We start from the raw sequence: 18,958 nt of genomic DNA on the forward strand, positions 1-18,958 counted from the left end.
CATGTTAACAGAATAAATGAGAAAAGCCTTACTATCATCTTAAAAGATGTGTTGTATACATTCAATACCTGTTCATGAAAAAGCTTTCGTCAAACTATGAATAGTGGGAACTTCCTCAATGTGATAAAGGACAGTTACAAAAAAAAAGATACTGTAAGGTTTAAAAATAAGCAAAACTAAGGGTGCCTGGGTGGCTCAGTTGGTTAAGTGTCCAACTTTGGCTCAGCTTATGATCTCCCTGGTTCCTGAGTTTAAGCCCTGAGTTGGGCTCTATGCTGACAGCTCAGAGCCTGCAGCCTGCTTCAGATTCTGTTTCCCTCTCTCTCTGCCCCTCCCCTGCTCAGGCTCTGTCTCTGTCTCAAAAATAAACATAAATAACTTTCATGAATCAATAAGAATCCAGCAGAAAAATGGATAAAAGTCATAAATAGAAGTTTTGCAGAAGAGGGCATGCACTTGGCTAGTAATCATTCAGAGATGTTTTTTTATCACTGATATGCACATTAAGATCAAAATAAAAAATCATACTTGAATTAGTTGCCAACAAACTAAGAAGTGTGACAATACTAAGTGTTAAGAAGGATGGGAATCAACAGATCTCTTACATATTGTTGGTGGAGTAAAATTTATGAAAACCACTTTGAAAAATAAGTATTTTGTGAAAGTACCATTTTTATACTCTAAACCCAGGATTTCCATTCCTGGATATACATTCCACCTAAATAACCCAAATACTTATCTAGAAATGAATGTATAAATACTTATGATATAATCACATAAAATGGAAAATTTTAAATCAGTAAAAATAAATAAACAGCTAAGCCAAACAACATAAGTGAATCTTAATAACATAATGATAAATCAAAACTGCCAAACCCCAGGCAACAACACATTATGGTATTTTTATAAATTATAAAACTAAACAACATATTACTTCCTCATAATTTTAAGGCGATAAAACCAAAATAATCAGAATGAGGAGTGCCTGGGTGGCTCACTTGGTTGAGCGTCAGACTCTTGATTTTGGCTCAGGTCATGATCTCATGGTTTGTGAGAGTGAGCCCCACATCGGGCTTCGTGCTGTTAGTGCAGAGCCTGCTTGGGATTCTCTCTCCTTTTCTCTCTCTGCCCTTCCCTGCTCTCTCTCAAAATAAATAAATATTAACAGTTTAGTGGTTAACTTTGGTGAGAGAATCAGGGTACCAGATAGGGCAGGAGCATACAAGGAGATGTAAGTCATTAGTCATCTTCTATTCTTGGATTAGTTGATGGGACAAAGGCCATTTATTGTAATAAACAAACAAGTAAATTAAATAACTAAAATAGGCCTAGGTGTGTAACATAATACTATGTCATGATACAAATTTTATGATTAATTCTGTGCACCTGTTATCCAAAAAATGTAATATAATACAATACAAATTTAAAAACTGCTGTCTTGGTGGTTGGGTGGCTCAGTCAGTTAAGTGTCTGGCTCTCTATTTCAGCTCAGGTCATGATCTCAGGTCATGATCGAGCCCCAGGTCGGGCTCCATGCTGACAGCATGGAACCTGCTTGAGATTCTCTCTCCTTCTCCCTCTGCCCCTCTCCCCTGCTCATGCTCTTTATCTCTCTCAAAATAAATAAACTTTAAAAAATTATATATTATATTATATATTATATTATATTATATTATATTATATTATATTATATTATATTAAAAACTGTTGCCTTAAGGTTGAATTGTTAGCAAGACAAAATAAGCTAGATTCAAAAATTACTGTTAAAGGATCATTACTAACCATTTAAGTACTCAATTATATGTTTGTGTTAATTCCATTTCTGAACTAAATTAATACATTATAAAATGTAAAGAAATGACAAGTGCCTTAGCACTTAAATAAACTTACAGGAATGAGATTATTTTCTTTCAATACATATATATATTTTGAATTTTTTTCTTTTAGTTAGAGAGAGAGAGCACATGAGCAGAGGAAAGGGCCAGAGGGAGAGAGAGAGAGAGAGAGAGAGAGAGAGAGAGATTGAGAATATGAATCTTAAGCAGGCTCCATGCTCAGCCCAGAGCCTGCATGACACTTGATCCCAGGACCCTGGGGTCATGATCTGAGCCAAAATCAAGAGTCAGACACTCAATCAACTGAGCCTCCCAAGCACCCCCTTACACTGTATATTTAGAGCTGAAAGTTACCTTTAAGATTATCTTAAAGAGATATCACTGAACATTTCTATGTGCCAAACTCTGCACTTGATATGCATTCTCTCATTAATGCTTACAAAACTCTATGATATAGATAGCAATAACACTAACATTTTTGTTCATGAGGAAACTTTGGCTAAAGGGTTAGGAAGCTTGCTCAGGTTCACAAAGCTCACAGGCAGGGCTGTATTTGATCCCAGGTTTACCTGACTCCTGAACCTGTATATTTATCTTTACATTTGCACTACCTCAGAAGCTGGAATTGCACCAGGAAGTAGGTAGAAAGGTCCTGTCCGAAAACATACATCAAGATAGTGGCAAAATTGGGACTAAATGGTAGTAAGTATCATATACCAGGGATTATGCAACTACTTTATGAGACTTCCAATTTATACTCTTTCCATTCCATTTCCTCATTCAATTTAAAAGTCTCAAAACGGGCATGACCTATTAATTTGCTGTTCATTATTATATTTCAGTCAAGTGTTTCATCATCATAACTATGCCAGTTATACCCTATATTTATTTTAATGTTTATTTATTTTTGAGAGAGAGAAAGAGAGAGACAGACAGAGCATAGGTGGGGCTGGGGGGTGCAGAGAGAGAGGGAGACACAGAATCCATGGCAGGCTGTAGGCTGTGAGCTGTCCGCACAGAGCCCGACATGGGGCTCGAACCCACAAACCATGAGATCATGACCTGAGCTGAAGTCAGATGCTTAACCTACTGAGTGACCCAGGCACCCCATCCTATATTTCTATATGAATTTCTATATGAATCCATATTGTACATAACATTGATGTCAACAAAGAGTACAAAAAATAGCACAATATAAAACCATCTTCCAACACTTACATTCTGATATATATAAATTTATTTAAATGTGCTTTAGTCAATTGTAGGAGAAAATTTGATATTGTACTGGGTAACATTTTTAGAAAATGTCTCTCACCTGTTCTGAGTGCTCTGAATCACTTTCTTGAGGTAAAGGATAGGGTGCTCCTTGTGATTCCTGAAGCTTTTCTTTTAATTTAGCATTTTCTTGCTCTTTTTGAAATAGCTGATCTTGAAGACTAACAACACTTTGCCGGAGCATAGCTTCACTTGATTTTGTGGTTTCAAAGCAAATATGTAACTCATTGTAAAGCTGTTTCAAAAAATAGATCCAAATTTATTAACAATCAATAAAACAATCATGTCTGTGTAAATATACACACACGCATATACATATCTATAAAGACTACATATGATATAATACTCGCCCTCAAGTGATTTTAATATTCCAGAAACAAGATATAAACAAATGGAAAACTAAATAATATAATCAAATATCAATATAAAACTACAATTGATATTAAAAAGGCAGTATGTATTATTGGCCAGTGTAATATAGGAAAAGCATGCTAAAATTCCTAAGGCGGGTGAAAACACTTTAAGTTTAGCTATATTAGAGGGCTTTACGAAAAAGAAAGGACCTGAACTGAGCCATAATACTATTATAGGAACTGAATGGAAACAAAAAGTCATTCTGAAGGTGGCAGAAACGTGAAAACATTTTGTACTGTTATAAGAAGAGACAGGGAGCATAAGATATATCAACCCAACTGAACTCAATATATACATTTGAAAGAAAAAAAGGAAAAACCAAGAGTCTTTCATTGAGAGTTCATTAAGTTTGACTGATATAGTCCCACTTAGTATAAATTAGCATCTACTGCTGCCAACAGGGGAGGAGGAGGCAGAAGGAATAGCAAGAGACAGTCAAGCAGTAAGACAACAGACAGAATGTAAAGACTCCTGAACACCAGATTAAGGAAGGTGCACTTGTTCCTGTAGGCAACTGGGGATAACTGAAGACCTTCGACAGAGTGTGATAAAATAGAAGACATGTTCTGAAGCCATGATAGATAACTTAAAATTTTTTTTAACTCAAGCAACATGAATTAAATAAATTTAAAACTAGAGTTTATTAAAAGTGAGACAGTATGTGGCATGTATATAAGTGGTTTCATACAGAGTCACATGTGTTTCACAATGGTATTCCTCCAGTATTCATAAACTTACTTGGTGATGAAACTCCTAACTTAAAATTGTGACAAAAGGGGTAATTCAATTTGTGATAACTGATTTACATAAAAAAATCCATATGTATATTTGTTGATGACACTGGGAAAGTGACCTAAGAATCACAATATTTGGGTTTTTTAGTAGGGCTAGTAGTGAGGTAGTAAGATCTTATAACAAAGCAAAAATCCCCAAGGTTTTTTGCTCAAATTTGGGAGTTTGCAAAATTCCCAAGCTCAAAATTATGTAGCTAATACGCTAGGTCTTTAGGTTTGCTCAACCAACTTAAGATTGGGGGAATCTTCCATTAGCTGGCCTTGCTTCACGGAAAGAAATTTAACTACACAAAAGACACCAGAGTACTTTTCTGTATGTATGCTATACTTCAATTTTTTTTAAGTTTAAAATTTAATAAGGTTTGAAAAACTTCTCTAAATGCTTTTTCTCAGACACATACTTTGTCATAAAAACAAGATCCTCCAAACCACTCTGACATAATATACTCAATATACATTTTATGTCCTATCAGGGATTGTACCACTGTATTATTGTAGATACTTCAAATAACCCATTTCACTTTACAGCCAAAGTCTAAGCAATTGTTACAAAGGAAGGGTTGCCTTTATGATTTATAAAGAATTTCAGGAAATAAATCTGTACTTTCCCTCTCAATTACCTTTACACCAGGGAGTATGTCCAATGTCCTTTCCACAGTTGAGAGCATCAGTCTAGAAGGGAAGAGAGAGTAGGAACCTGACAGCCTTTAAGGAACAATGAAGGGATCAGAGTGGGCCTTATAGTGACCTACCTGTGCTGTGTTGCTGCTTTCATGATTGAGTTCAGGTAGAAAAGGAAAAAGCAAAATCTGGAGACAAGAGCTAAACTTTCTAGAGACATTTGAAGCTAGAATAAATGAAGGTCTGCCCAACAGCATAGTAGTTGGGCAGTAACAGAGTCAGTTAAAAGATTATTTAACTACTTTCTCTCTTATTTGTATGCTTTAATAATACTAATCAGCTTTTACCCAATCAATACAAATTAATCTTTTTGTAGGAAAATAATACTAACAAATTAAATATTAGTAAGATATTTAAAATGTTAAATAACTTACAAATATCAAATTATACCTCAATTTCAAAATATTAAAAAAAAGAATTTACAAATTTCAAATATTTGAGAATCTCATGAACATTGATCAAGTGTTGACAAAGCAAAACTTATAGTTCCCCGTACACTGCTCAAGGTACAGGAAGAATGATAGTGTGTGGTTAGGACAGAGGATAAATTTCTGACCATTAGTGCCAAGGGTGTGGTATATTTTCTTTGAGTGTCATGTCTTGGGATCTTCCTTCACAGATATAAGGCTCTGAGCCTATTCGTACATGAAAGAAGGCACTGTCTTAATCTCTTTTCTCTTGTCTCTTCTCACGTCTCCCCTCTTTTTTGCCTCTGTAAAAATAGACTAACTGCTCTCTTGTGTTCTCCACTTTGCTCTGCCATGCAGTTTACACAGGTACACTCCTATTCAGAAGTTGTTCTGGCTTGATCTGATGTAACTCTAGATACTGAGGTAAACTATCTTTCTCTGAAAATATCCATCCTTCCCAGCAGCAGGTGGAATAGAATCAAAAAGGCCCAGAACAAATCATCTAGACCAGCTCTGCTCCAGGAATTGGCACAGACTCTTTTATTCCTTGGTTCTTATTCCAAATACGCATCTCCTACTTGCCTATTTTCTTTGATGGCTGATTGGACTTCACTTATTCAACAGCAGTAAGCCCACTCAGTTGTGGACGCAGAGTAAAGGACACAAAGACAGCCCTGCAGCCATTGTTAGTTCTAGGCCCCAGGCCATCAGTAAACTTGGCAAAATAATAATAATAATATTAATTACAGTAGAGTGAGTCAAAAAAGTCTCAAGTGAGTAAATTAGGTAATATAACAAATTAATTCATCTGCTTTGGTTTAGCATCTGGAATTAGTAACTTTATTAGCAGTAACAATCGTTCAGAGTACTCTTCAGATAGGCCCTTTTCTTGACAATTTCTTTCCCCTTAGAGTCCAAAAAGCTGAAATGGATCAGAATTTTTTGCAAGATTCTGGCCTATAAAAACATTTAATCATACATTCCCTTATACACTTTACAAGCACATTATAATCCATAAATAATTTAATATGCTTACTATTCTTGATGCTGTTTATTGTTGAAGAAATTAAAGTTTAAAAGGTTAAGAGGATCTCTAGGGGATACAAAGCAAGTTATCTCCAGAAACAGGACACCAAACTCCAAGTCCTTTAATTTTCAGGGACTTCTACTGAAGTACTCTCCTTCCCTCATTTTTATTAGTGTTAAGGAACAAGATACTTTATGAACCTTTACAATTTTGGAAGTGCATATGCTCTGTGACCCAATGACTAATTTGGCTAAAGAATACAATTTTCCTTATTTAGTGATTAAGTATACTATTTGTTACTCTGACTGAGACAATAACTTCTACAATTGAAAACCACATCTGTTTGCAGCAGAAAAATGAGAAGAGAAACTCTGATTTAATATGCGGTTTAAACAGAAAGAATGCATCAGCTAACTCCTTATTTTCCCAGACTGATATTAGCTTGTGTCATATAATTATCATTAAATAGTACAAAAAGCGATAAAACACATATATAGTATCCCAAACATATTAGATGGTCTAGAAATTATAAATGTTATGCAATCTCTATCTATAGTTATATCACACACGTGTATGTAAATGATGTGCAAAGGTAGAAAAACAATTAAAACTTATAAATGGCTACAGGCTCAGCAGAAGAAAACACACTAGCTTACTTTTATTTATTTTGATGGGTCTGTCTCTTCCAGAGGAGCCCTGGAACCACATTATTAGGTTTTGTGTATAAGACTAATGATTTGTTATGGGTACCTCTGGAAAAATATGTTTCACCTCTTCCCTGGGCTCAAAGTTTTTTCTAGTTTTCTCTCTTCACCTTTGTCTCCCTTTCAGGTTCCCCTCAACTTACCGCTGAGGGCAACTAATTTTATCTTTCCTGATAATGGAATGAATATTATGGAATAAATCAACTTAATAAATGGGAGAAAGGAGGAGAAATGGAGGGAAAACAAAAATTAAAAAAAAAAAAAGAGTTAAGAGAAGAGAATTGAAAGAAAGAGCACAGAGGAAACAGAAACTCCATGAGAAATAGTAAATTAAGAAGACCTAACTCGTGGTTGCCTGGGTGGCTCAGTCAGCTAAGCATCTGACTTCAGCTCAGATCATGATCTCACAGTTCATGAGTTCAAGCCCTGTGTTGGGCTCTGTGCTGACAGATCAGAGCCTGGAGCCTGCTTCAGATTCTGTGTCTCCCTCTCTCTCTGCCCCTCCCCCACTCGTACTCTGTCTCTCTGTCTCTCTCTCAAAAATGAATAAATATAAATTTTTTTTTAATTTAAAAAAAATGTAAAATTGCCATGCCATAGCATAATAAAAGAAACTACATTTTTATAACCAGGACAAAGAGTGGCTGAAGAACAATGATGACAGCCCTTTGCACAGAGGATAGTAACATGCGAGGATCCCTCTTCACCAAAAAGGATGTAATGGAGTCAGCAGTGCACCAAAATCGGACTGGAATTCATGACCCTGAGAACCAGTCACATGCTCTTCTGACCGAGCCAGCCAGGCACCCAGCAATGAACTCTTTTGAGTAACGTTTAACTTAGGTATCAAGATAAATTTCCCAACATAAAGTTACTGAACATTAAAAGAATTTTGATGAGAATGAATGATGCAAGTTTACAGAATCTATTTACAGAACGTTTAAGACCACATTATTCTATGTATAACTGAATGACACAGTGGGCTTTGTAATAGAGTTTAAGATTGTGGGTTCTGGACCCAAGATCACCTAGATTTGAATTCTACCATCTTTAAACATTCTAAGCCTCAATACTTGATCTATAAAACAATAAGGAATAATAGTAATATACCACATAGGGTTGGTGTGAGACTTAGTGACACAAAAGGCATTTTCCCAGTTGCTAATACACAATAAGCTCAATAAATGTTCACCACTATTACTATATGGTTGCTGGATATGACTTGCATTGTGCCTCAGCCTATATCATGTGTTTCTAAAATAATGTGTGTAAATGGAAACACAGATTCTCCTTGGCTTATCATAAAATCTTATATTGTTTATTTATGATTGTGCTCCAACTAGATGGCCTTTCTACTTGTCTTCTTAGTTTCTCCATATTTTACCACTTTAGAACTATTTACTCACCCAAATAGTTAAAAATTAAGTGGACTAGAATATTTAAATTAAGGCAGAAAAATATGCCTGCAAAGTTTGAAAATACTCTTACTTTCAAATAAGAATCTATGATTTTTAAACTGCATTATCCAAAGTGGTATATCATTGCACACAACTCCTTAAGGTTCAATAATTTAACATTTACTGATCATCTCTCATGTGGCCGGCAGGTCCCCTTCAAACTTCATGATGTCCTGTGCATTCTCAACATTTAATAACTTAAATGAGGCTTTTTTATGTATGAACTAAGAGTAAACTGTAAAGCATTAATATGATGTTACTAGCTTTTTCATAAAAGGAATGGTTTCCTAGGCCTGGGTGTGAGGTGTGTGTGTGTGTGTGTGTGTCTGCATATTCCATACTCTCTAATGAATACTAATGGTCTGAACTGACAACAAGGAAATGTTTATTGCACCTTTATTTATAATAATAAAAAACTTAAACAACATACATGATCAACACTGGAAATATGGTTAAATATATTGCTATTCCCAAAATAGTTATATGTCATGATATTGTTCTAATATAATGTGAAATAAAAGATATTAGTGTATCCACAGATATGTTAAAATGCACTTTAAAAAACTGAAAAAATATTCAAAATGTTAAACAGCATTTGCCTCTAGGAGATGGAATTATAAAAGGTTTTTTCTGTGTTTTGATGGGTAATTATTTACACATAGACTACCAAAGAAAAATTAAATATAGTATCTACTAACTTCAGGCAAAATTCACAAAATATAAATAAATAATCAAGGACTTCTGAATTGAGTGTAGGTGAGTATACTAATGAAAACTTTGTGAATGAACAATTATAATTATCTAAAATTACTTTAAAATTAAAATACCACAAAGAGAATTAAAATTTCAGAATGAGTATCAAGTAAAAAATCAGTTAAGTTTCCTACACAGCACCTCTAAGAAGTAACTTTTGAGGAACAAGTTGGAATAAACAGGAATTCAAAGTGGAGAAAAGAAAAAAAAAAGTAGAGAAAAGAGAGGACAAGAAATAGACTAAATAGGGAAATTAAGCCAGATCTTTAGCATCAGATGTCAGTTTGCTCTTTTTTCCTGCCTCTATATTATTCATAAGCACAATATATTCCCATTAAACCTCTCATTATCTAGAATGATTCTTGGAGCATTGTCATAATCCTGGGGAAACATCCATAAGGTTTCAAAATTCTCCAAATTAGAGTTTGATAAGCTCTACTTCTCCCAATTTGGTAAAGACATTAACTAGGGAATTTATGACTTAAGGTAGATTTCATATAAGAAGAATTATAAGAAATTAAATTGCTTCACTGATTTCTTCTTATCTTCTCAGAATAAATATCACATATATCACTTCAACAAAGGGAGTCTCTTATCCCTAAACATAGGAAAAGGTCCAAGCTATGTACTTCTGCTATTACAACATACATTACTTACATCATACATACATACAACATCATCTTACTCCTGCTACTCAATTATCAGTGGTCAACTAGATTTTAAGCTGTAAGAGGTGAAGAATAAAGGTAGTAAAAAGGTTACCTATGCAGACATCAGGGGGAAGAGCTTTCAGGAAGAGGATGCAAATGCAAAGAACTTGAGGTTGAAGAATACTTGGATGCTCAAGGGAAAAAAACAGAATTAAGTGTGGCTGCAGTGGAGAGATTAAGGAGAAGAGATTGCAAAAATGAGATCAGAGAGGTAATGAAGAGCCAGATCATGTACAGTCTCTCAGGTTATAGCAAGAACTTGGAGTTTTATTTTTCATGAGACAGGAAACCAATGGATGGAGGTAAAGGAAGGAAGGACTTACTAAGTTTTAGCAAGAACATCCTGACATCTGTGTTGATAATGGACTCAAAGGGGATAAGGTCAGGAGGAAAGAAATAAAGTGAGAAACTATTCCAAGAATTCGTGTGAAACATGATAGTGGTTTGGACAGAATGGTGACAACAGGGGTAGTAGAAGTAGCAGAATTTCAGACATGTATTGAAGGCAAAGCAGACAATAGCTTAGTTTGAAGGTGTGAAATCTGAGATGCTTATTAGGCACACAAGTTAAAAAATGTTAAGTACACAATTAGATATACTCTTTCCTAGTGGCGCCTGGTGGCTCAGCTAGCTGGTTAAATGTCTGACTTGATTTTGCCTCGGGTCATGATCTCACAGTTGTGAGATCAAGCCCTGCATTGGGCTCCACACTGGGCTCCTCACTGGGCATGGAGCCTGCTTAAGATTCTCTCTTTGCCTCTCCCTCTGTCCCCTCCCTCGCTCATACTTGGGCACAGGAGCACTCATGCTTGCTCGCTCTCTCTCTCTCTCAAAAAAAAAATATATATGTGTGTGTGTATATATGTATATATGTGTATATATGTATATATGTGTGTATATATGTATATATGTGTATATGTGTGTGTGTGTATATATATATATAGATAGATAGATATACATATATAGATATATATGTATGTATATCTTCCCTAAAGTTCACACAAGACATCCAGAGTAGATAATCAAATGTGGGAGTCATCATATGGACAATTATGATTTTGAAAGCCTAGGTGACTGGATAAAATCACCTAGGGTGTGAATTTAAACACAGGAAAAAAAAACATCCTATAATTAGGGCCTGGGACATTTTAACATTTAGACAACATGGAGACTAGGAAAAGATGTGAAAGAAACAGAAAAGGAACAGCTAGAATTGAAGGAAGAAAACTATACAACCGTAGTGCACTGCAAGTCAGAAGAGGGGGTGGGGGAAAGAAGGTATTTCAAGGAACAGCGAGTCATCAACTAAGACATATGTTGCTGATACATTAAATGAGGATTGATATATGATCACTGAATTGAGCAATGTGGTGGTCACAAGTAATTCTGAGAGGAGAAATTTTAGAAGAGTGAATGAAAGGGGTAAAAACTTGACTGGAGTTGGTTCAAGAGAGAACAAGAGAGGTGAACTTCAAGAAAACTTAAGTTTTTCAAGGAAAACTGCTGGAAAAGGAAAAGGAAGAGAAGGAAGGAATATATATATAGTGGGGGTCAATACATGTTTTTTTATTGTTTGTTTTGTTCTTTTCCCCAGATCAGAGACATAACGGCCTGTTTATATGTGGTTAGGAATGGTCCAGTAAGGAAATGATGCTATAGAAGAGATGGGGAACATCTCCTTCTATGAGAAAGTTGGTAACAACAAAAAGTTGGAGAGGAAGACCATAATAATCATCAAATTATAAATCCACACTATATATGTTCATGCTGGAGGACAAAGAGGAGCAGGAGGAGAGCCAGAACTCTATGTATTGTGGTGGAAATACATCCAATGCACATTTTTGAAAATGTTAAAGAACAGGTTAAAGAACAGTTAAAGACAAGTTAAAGAACAAGTTAAAGACAAGTTAAAGAACAAGTTAAAGACAAGTTAAAGAACAGTCAGTGTAAGTTAATAAATATTAAAATTATAACATGCCTCGATTTGTGATTATGTGTGTATGTACACACACATCTAATACCTAATGCATGAAAAGGGTCTGGAATGACTACTTAGATGATTATCCCTGGGGTCAGATGAAATGAATTGGGGTGAGTGGAAGGGTATTTGAGTCTGTTAGACTAGCAGTATCAGGACTTCTATACTATTATTTCTGTTTCTTATAATAATGTATTCTTGTAATGTTTGTATAGTTAACAAAGAAAATAATTTTAAAATATTCTGTTCTCCTAGAGAAATTCTCAGATACATTCAAATATTAAGAGTGGTTACTTCTGGGGCAAGGGCTTCAGGTAGGCAGGCAGAATACTTTATATTTTTATTTCATACACTTCTGTATTATTTAAGAATTTATCACAAGCATCTAATACTTTGGTAATAATTATTTTAATTTAAAATATTTAAGTATTCAATTGTGTGAAATGATTCAGAATCTACAAAAGTTCTCAAGTAGGTTATAAAAGAGATGGCTGGGGCGCCTGGGTGGCGCAGTCGGTTAAGCGTCCGACTTCAGCCAGGTCACGATCTCGCGGTCTGGGAGTTCGAGCCCCGCGTCAGGCTCTGGGCTGATGGCTCAGAGCCTGGAGCCTGCTTCCGATTCTGTGTCTCCCTCTCTCTCTGCCCCTCTCCCGTTCATGCTCTGTCTCTCTCTGTCCCAAAAATAAATGAACGTTGAAAAAAAAAAATTAAAAAAAAATAAAAGAGATGGTTGCTCTATGTAGGGATTGCTAAAGAAAATCAGCCGAAAAGTAGAATTAAGGCTGAAACATTTTGTCTTAAATTTTTAGTCAAGCAACTAAAAAAAAATTCTTAGAACACAAGATTGAAAAATGAAATAGCCAAGGAAACACTGCTTTTTTTCCTCTTTACCAAGTTCTTTCTTGCTGAGAGTAGAAAGAGTAAAAGAAGTATTAGCATATAAGAGAAAAGGGATATGAGGTTATTACCAAGCAACCTTAAAGATGTATTTGAATATAAATTGCCATGGGTGGGGGCTTTTAAGCAAAAATTAAGAAGGAAAAAGAAATATTTGAGGTAAATATACAAGTGAAAAGGATGAAAAAATTAAAGTTACTAATAAGATCCAATTCTCCAAGTCATTTTAGCAATGGAGCCTGGTTTGGAGGCAAAAGCAAAATAGGCAATCCCACCATACAGAGCAAAAAGAGAAAGCGGCTCTATTCTAAGTGGAGCGAACAGGCGCTACCCTTCCCTCGTTATCATCTGCGTCCTGAAGGAAACTCTAGAGGAACACAGAATACAGACTGAAAACCACTGTTCCAAAGCATTATTTAAAAATAAGTGCTTAACGTTTACTTAATAGTTATTTACTATTACTACTAACATAAAAATGTTAATTATAGGTATTGGATTTTCATGGTCCTTTTTTAGAAGAGGGAGTTAAATAGAAAACAACAACACAGATTGCACTATTTAACCACTCTAAGCCTTGGCTGCCTCAACTATTAAAAAGGAATAAAATCAATCTTATGAGATTGACCTATACAGAAACCAAATTATTTCTATAAATAACTTGGTACACTACACAAAACATAAAGAATTCAATAAAGGTGGTTTTTTTAATTACTAGCCATAATTATTGTTGCTGAGTCAGTCAGCATGCCTAAATAGCTGGGTAAGCCTTCTTAAGTGGTTCCTAAAACAACTGTAAAGTAAAATGACTACTTAAAAGAAGCAGACAAAAAAGAGAAACATCCTTGGAAAATACTGACCCTGAAGCATACCCATTTGTGTCTGTGCAGATTTGCCAATGAAACAATGCACAATTCTATAATGAAAGACTGCTTTAGGTCATAAACTATAATCATAACAAAGGAGTGATTTCTCATAATAGAAGGCTGAGAAATTCCATTCCCCAAATGCTTTCTGGTTTGGGGGCTACAGTCACAGTATGTTTCATAGTAGATATCGAAATTCCAATTTATAAAAACAATATCCTACAGAGTAAATTTGCATCTATATTTTAAATGTTTCAACTTTAACAGCCATATAGAAAAGTCACAAAATTTTAAATATTACCAAATTGAGCTGTATTTCATTTTTAATTTTGAAGAAACATATATAAAAGGGAGTAGTAATAAAGAAATGTTGAAATCTGAAAAAAATTGAATTCTATATATTTGTATAAGTGCATCCATATAAATTTACATTTTTATGACAGAATAGAAGCATACTTTTTGATATGATATGCTTTCGGCTGTGTGGACGTCTTCCTGATTCCTCAGTACTTTCTGTGTGTCCATGTTCAGAACCTGGAGCTGCTGGATCAGCTCCGCTTGCTGTGCTGTGTGTGCACTGTTCTGTTTGTATAGGTTCTGCAGCTCCTGCAACTCCTTCCTGTGCAAAGCGAGCCATAAACAGGGACAAGCATGAATAAAGACCATCTCAGTTAAATAACTGTGTTCATCTAAGTTATAGATCGTCTTCCAGTTTTTTTATCTATTATTTTTTACTGCAGGCAAACATATTAATGAAAGAAATAACATATAAAGTATTTAATATTTATCACATACACCTAGAAAGTATTGATAGAACTACTATGACTTTCAAAGCCAAATACTTATCAATTTTCTTTTATAGCTTGATAGTAATAAAAACCTTGGATATACAGACATAGCACCACCTTCTTATTGAAATTAAGTTACACTTCAGTTCCAAGAATTGATAAGTACTGATGCCAACAATAGTTATCAGTTTTGAATACAGGGTAAGTCAGCCTTTCATTGCATATTATACAGAACTTCAGATGCATTAAAAGGAATCCCAAAGGCAAATTAAATTTCAAACCAAAGTTTCTTAAAGCACCATTAGTTTGCAACCTCAGAGATCTGGGCTGGGATTCCTGTGACTCTTCTAATCCAGACTGAAGGAAAAGATAAGGCAAAAAAAAAAAAAAAGGTAGAAGGAAGGAGAGCAACACAAGGCGAAAACCAGTGATTCCAACCAATCCCAGGTGCAACTGGTAAGGAGGAGAACAAATGAACTGGTAGTGGTAGTAATGATGGCACTAAGGGTCCAGGAAAACCCTACTTCCTGGTATAGGGGTTGCCAGAGTTCCATGGTAGGGAATCCCATGTGAAACAGATCACATAAAATTGGAACATATTTTGTATATTCAATTTGAAGAGAAAAATATTTATAGAAATACATTTCACAGAACAACACATTATAATATGTATTATGGAGACTGTATTTTCTAATGGAACTTTTTTTAAACTATAACCTCAAACTAAAAATTAATTTCTATAAGGTAAGTCTTAAAAGAAGGAACAAAGGAGATATGCAAACAGTTGTTGAAGATGATAAATATTAATATGGGAGAAATGAGCTCTATTTTTAGAAGTTTGGAATATCGTTTTCCAAATAGCACAACAATCCCTCCATCCATACAGATACATGAACATACACTGTCTGTCTCAGTCCTTTCAGGCCGCTATCACAAAATATCATACATTGGGTAGTTTACAGACAACAGAAACTTATTTCTCACAGTTGTGGAGTCTGGAAGTCAGGGATCAGAGTGCCCAGTCAGGGCTCTCTTCTGGGTCAGAGACTTCTTGTATCCTCACAAGGTAGACAGACATTCGGCAGCTCGGGGAGGTCTCTTTTAGAAGAACACTATTCCCATTCATGAGGGTTCTATCCTCATGACCTAAACATCCCCCAAAACCCCTCTTCCTAATGCCATCACATTAGGCGTTAGGATTCCAACATATTATTTTGGGTGGATACATTCAGACTATAGCATCATCTTTTTGTAACTTATTTAAAAAAACTATTTATTTAAAAAAACTAAAACCTGCAGTAAATAACAGTCCAAAAACGAGAGAGGAGAGAGAAGAGAATCAATAATGGCGCAATGCCTGCAGGATATATAATGCTCACATGAGGAGGGGAAGAGAGACCCACAGTAAGAATGCTTGCTGAGTACTGCCGTTTCCAGAATAATACTGGTAAAAATGATCAAATAAGATACGCAATAGATGTATAATAAAATTCTATCTCAGTATATAGTCAAGATATATGTTTGGAAACCCAAGTAAATGTTGCATTTAGAACGGGGACATGATGAGGAGAAAACATATACCATCTTTCAGTGCAATGTGAAACACAGCAAATTTACTTCTCTTCCAATGCTAGAAATATTTGTTATTTCTTAAAGAGAAGATCAGTAGCTGGCTTGCATTTAAGGGTCATGTGGAACAAAATATATGTATCTTTAGTCAGAAAAAAACATACTCAAGAATAGGGAAATGCTCACACTATGAGGCACCTGAGGATTAAAAATCAACTAAGGGAATAGCATACCCCTGTCTCTCATCCCATGCTATGTCCTAGGCATACTCCCAGTAAGTGGAATGGAAGCATGATCTTACACTATCGAGATAAGTTTCTTTCTCTTCTTTCTACTTGAAAAGTAGATGCAATGGGATGTACACCATTGTTGCAAATACAAAATGTGGAATTTGATTAGTATCAAAGTAAGCAATAAAGCTTACAAAAGGCACACGTCTGGACCACTAGCAAACACTTAATTTGTCTAGATCTTTCCTCGTTTGAAAACAAATAAAGAAAAACAAACTGGACTTACTAAAAAAGGGGAGTACTAAGAATTAAGAAAAAAGGAAGTTTATTGTACATACTCGGAGGAAAAGTATACCTCTGAGTAGAAATTACTAAAGGAATTAGAAGGAAGGTCTAGAAAATGTATAAAAAAGAAATCATCACACTTCTCTAAATTATCAATAGAAAGACAAGATGTAAAGATGATCTTAATAAAGCCTCTGTGAAGGTAGGAACTTTTTTGTTCACTACTACAAACAGAGCACCTAAGGTAATTCCAGTTGTTGTAGTTGTTGGTGTATTATATACATCTTATGCATATTTCCAGATTCAGTCTATACCTGCCTCTTAGACTCTCATTCCCTTGCTCTGTCTCAGCCTATTAACTGCCACTTAAGCCTATGAAATTTATACAGCTCATCTGGCTCCACTGCTTGAAGTCAACCAGCTGCATGCCTAGCGTGTGTGTCTCCTTGTACCATTTCTAGATTAGGATAAAATGCTACAACACAGGCATGGTATATGCAGCAAACTTTTATCAACGTAAGACAAAACACAAGAAGAAAACAGACAGGTAACTTGTTTTCTTTTTCCATCCGATGGATTGCTCTAGAGCATCGTTTCTCTCCTACAGCCTGTTCAGAATCACCCTGGGTAGCAAATTCAGTGCACCTGCTATCTCTTCATGGTTCATCACAAAGCAGTAGCCAGCACAATAGTGCATTTCCTTGAATTACTCTTTATCCTTGCCTGCCTCATTCTTCTCTCTCTTTCTCTCACTCACTTACCCCTGGAATTGAATCTCCTAAGTAAGCAATCAGGACTTAATCCTTCCCTCATGCTCTGTTTGCTAGGATATATGGGATAAGACAGTTGTTGAATGGATGAAATGAAAAGGATAACATAAAGAGACATTGTTAAAAAGGAAAGATACCATAATAACATCAAAATGCATAATTACAGTTATAAGGAAAATAAAAGCTATGGAAAATAAAGTTAATTGGTAGGTTCAAACTTGAGAATTTCCTGTAGACACAGATAAAAAGGAGTAAAGGAAAGTATGAGAGACTTGAGACAGCTCTGAGAACCGACAACATTTCCTCAAGAATAATGTCAAGTGCTGTTAAAAATACTGGATTCCTGAAAGATAAATCCGGTGATTTTTTAGTTACAGTGATGCTATCTAAGGGATTGAGTGGGCCATGGGATAAATTAGGAATATCCCTGTGGAGATCAAGTTTGATACCAAAGACTGACAGAGGGTTTCCGGCAGCTTCTCTAGGTTATTCTGCAGTTTAAAAAAATCTGGATGGTTTATAAAAACAAAGATTTACTGCTTGCTCACATTACATGTGGCTTTCCTCTATCTTAAGACTCAAACTGCAGCAGCAGACTATATTAGGAATATACTATTCTGGTGGCAGAGGACAAAAAGCAAAGGCAAATCAAGCAATGCTTCTTTTAAAACATTAGGACATGGCATATATTACTTTCACTCTTGTCTCACAGGCCAAAATAAGTCACATGGCTAAATACAAGGACAATGGGGGAGAAAGCATACTCTAGCAACAGGGAAGGCCCTATTAAAAAAGAGACCCTGGCGCCTGGGTGGCTCAGTCGGTTGAGCGTCTGACTTCAGCTCAGGTCATGGTTGAGCGTCCGACTTCAGCTCAGGTCATGATCTCACAGTTTATGGGTTCGAGCCCTGCATGGGGCTCTGTGCTGACAGCTTGGAACCTGGAGCCTGCTTCGGATTCTGTGTCTCCCTCTCTCTCTCTGCCCCTCCCCCGCTCATGCTCTGTCTCTGTCTCTCAAAAATAAATAAAAATGTTTAAAAAAAATTTTAAAAATAAGCCCCTGATGTTGGGATGAGCACTGGGTATTGTATGGAAACCAATTTGACAATAAAGTATATTTAAAAAGAAAAATAAATAAATAAATAAAAATGAGCCCCTGAGGTGAATCAAAATAGAGTGAAGGAATGAACACATCAAAAGTAAAAAGTTAGGTGATGAGCACTGAAGCAAAATACAGAACCAATCCTAAACATCTTTGGTCACTTTGGTTACAAGTGTCATATATCTCAAGTTGCAAAATCAGGAGTTAAAATGGTTGAATGTATGTTCTGTTTTCCAAAGTTTACACAGCAGGTCTCAAAATGAACTAAAGATGAAATGTGGATTAAAAAAATACATAATGAGATTGACCTCCAAAGTTTTTCATGCCATTTCCTTCTTAGCTTTAGAGAGAGTCAGTGCTTTTTATAGAGAAAGGTTTAATAATTCCCTCAATTTCACATCAGTGTCTCATTGTTC

The 18,958-nt window shown here is 35.5% G+C and overlaps 1 protein-coding gene across 2 annotated transcripts in view; it reads right to left on the reverse strand.

The window, feature by feature from the left end:
- Nucleotides 1-18,958, reverse strand: part of CNTLN (centlein) — a 308,510-nt gene that overhangs the window by 175,500 nt on the left and 114,052 nt on the right. For both annotated transcript variants that reach the window (XM_047831088.1, XM_047831087.1), the window contains exons 7-8: nucleotides 14,255-14,417; nucleotides 3,151-3,345 (exon numbers count right to left, since the gene is read on the reverse strand). In XM_047831088.1, coding sequence (XP_047687044.1) covers nucleotides 3,151-3,345; nucleotides 14,255-14,417 — 358 coding nt within the window. The remainder of the gene's footprint in view (nucleotides 1-3,150; nucleotides 3,346-14,254; nucleotides 14,418-18,958) is intronic.

This window comes from Prionailurus viverrinus, chromosome D4, assembly GCF_022837055.1.
Source record: "Prionailurus viverrinus isolate Anna chromosome D4, UM_Priviv_1.0, whole genome shotgun sequence".
In the NCBI taxonomy this organism is placed as follows: domain Eukaryota; kingdom Metazoa; phylum Chordata; class Mammalia; order Carnivora; family Felidae; genus Prionailurus; species Prionailurus viverrinus.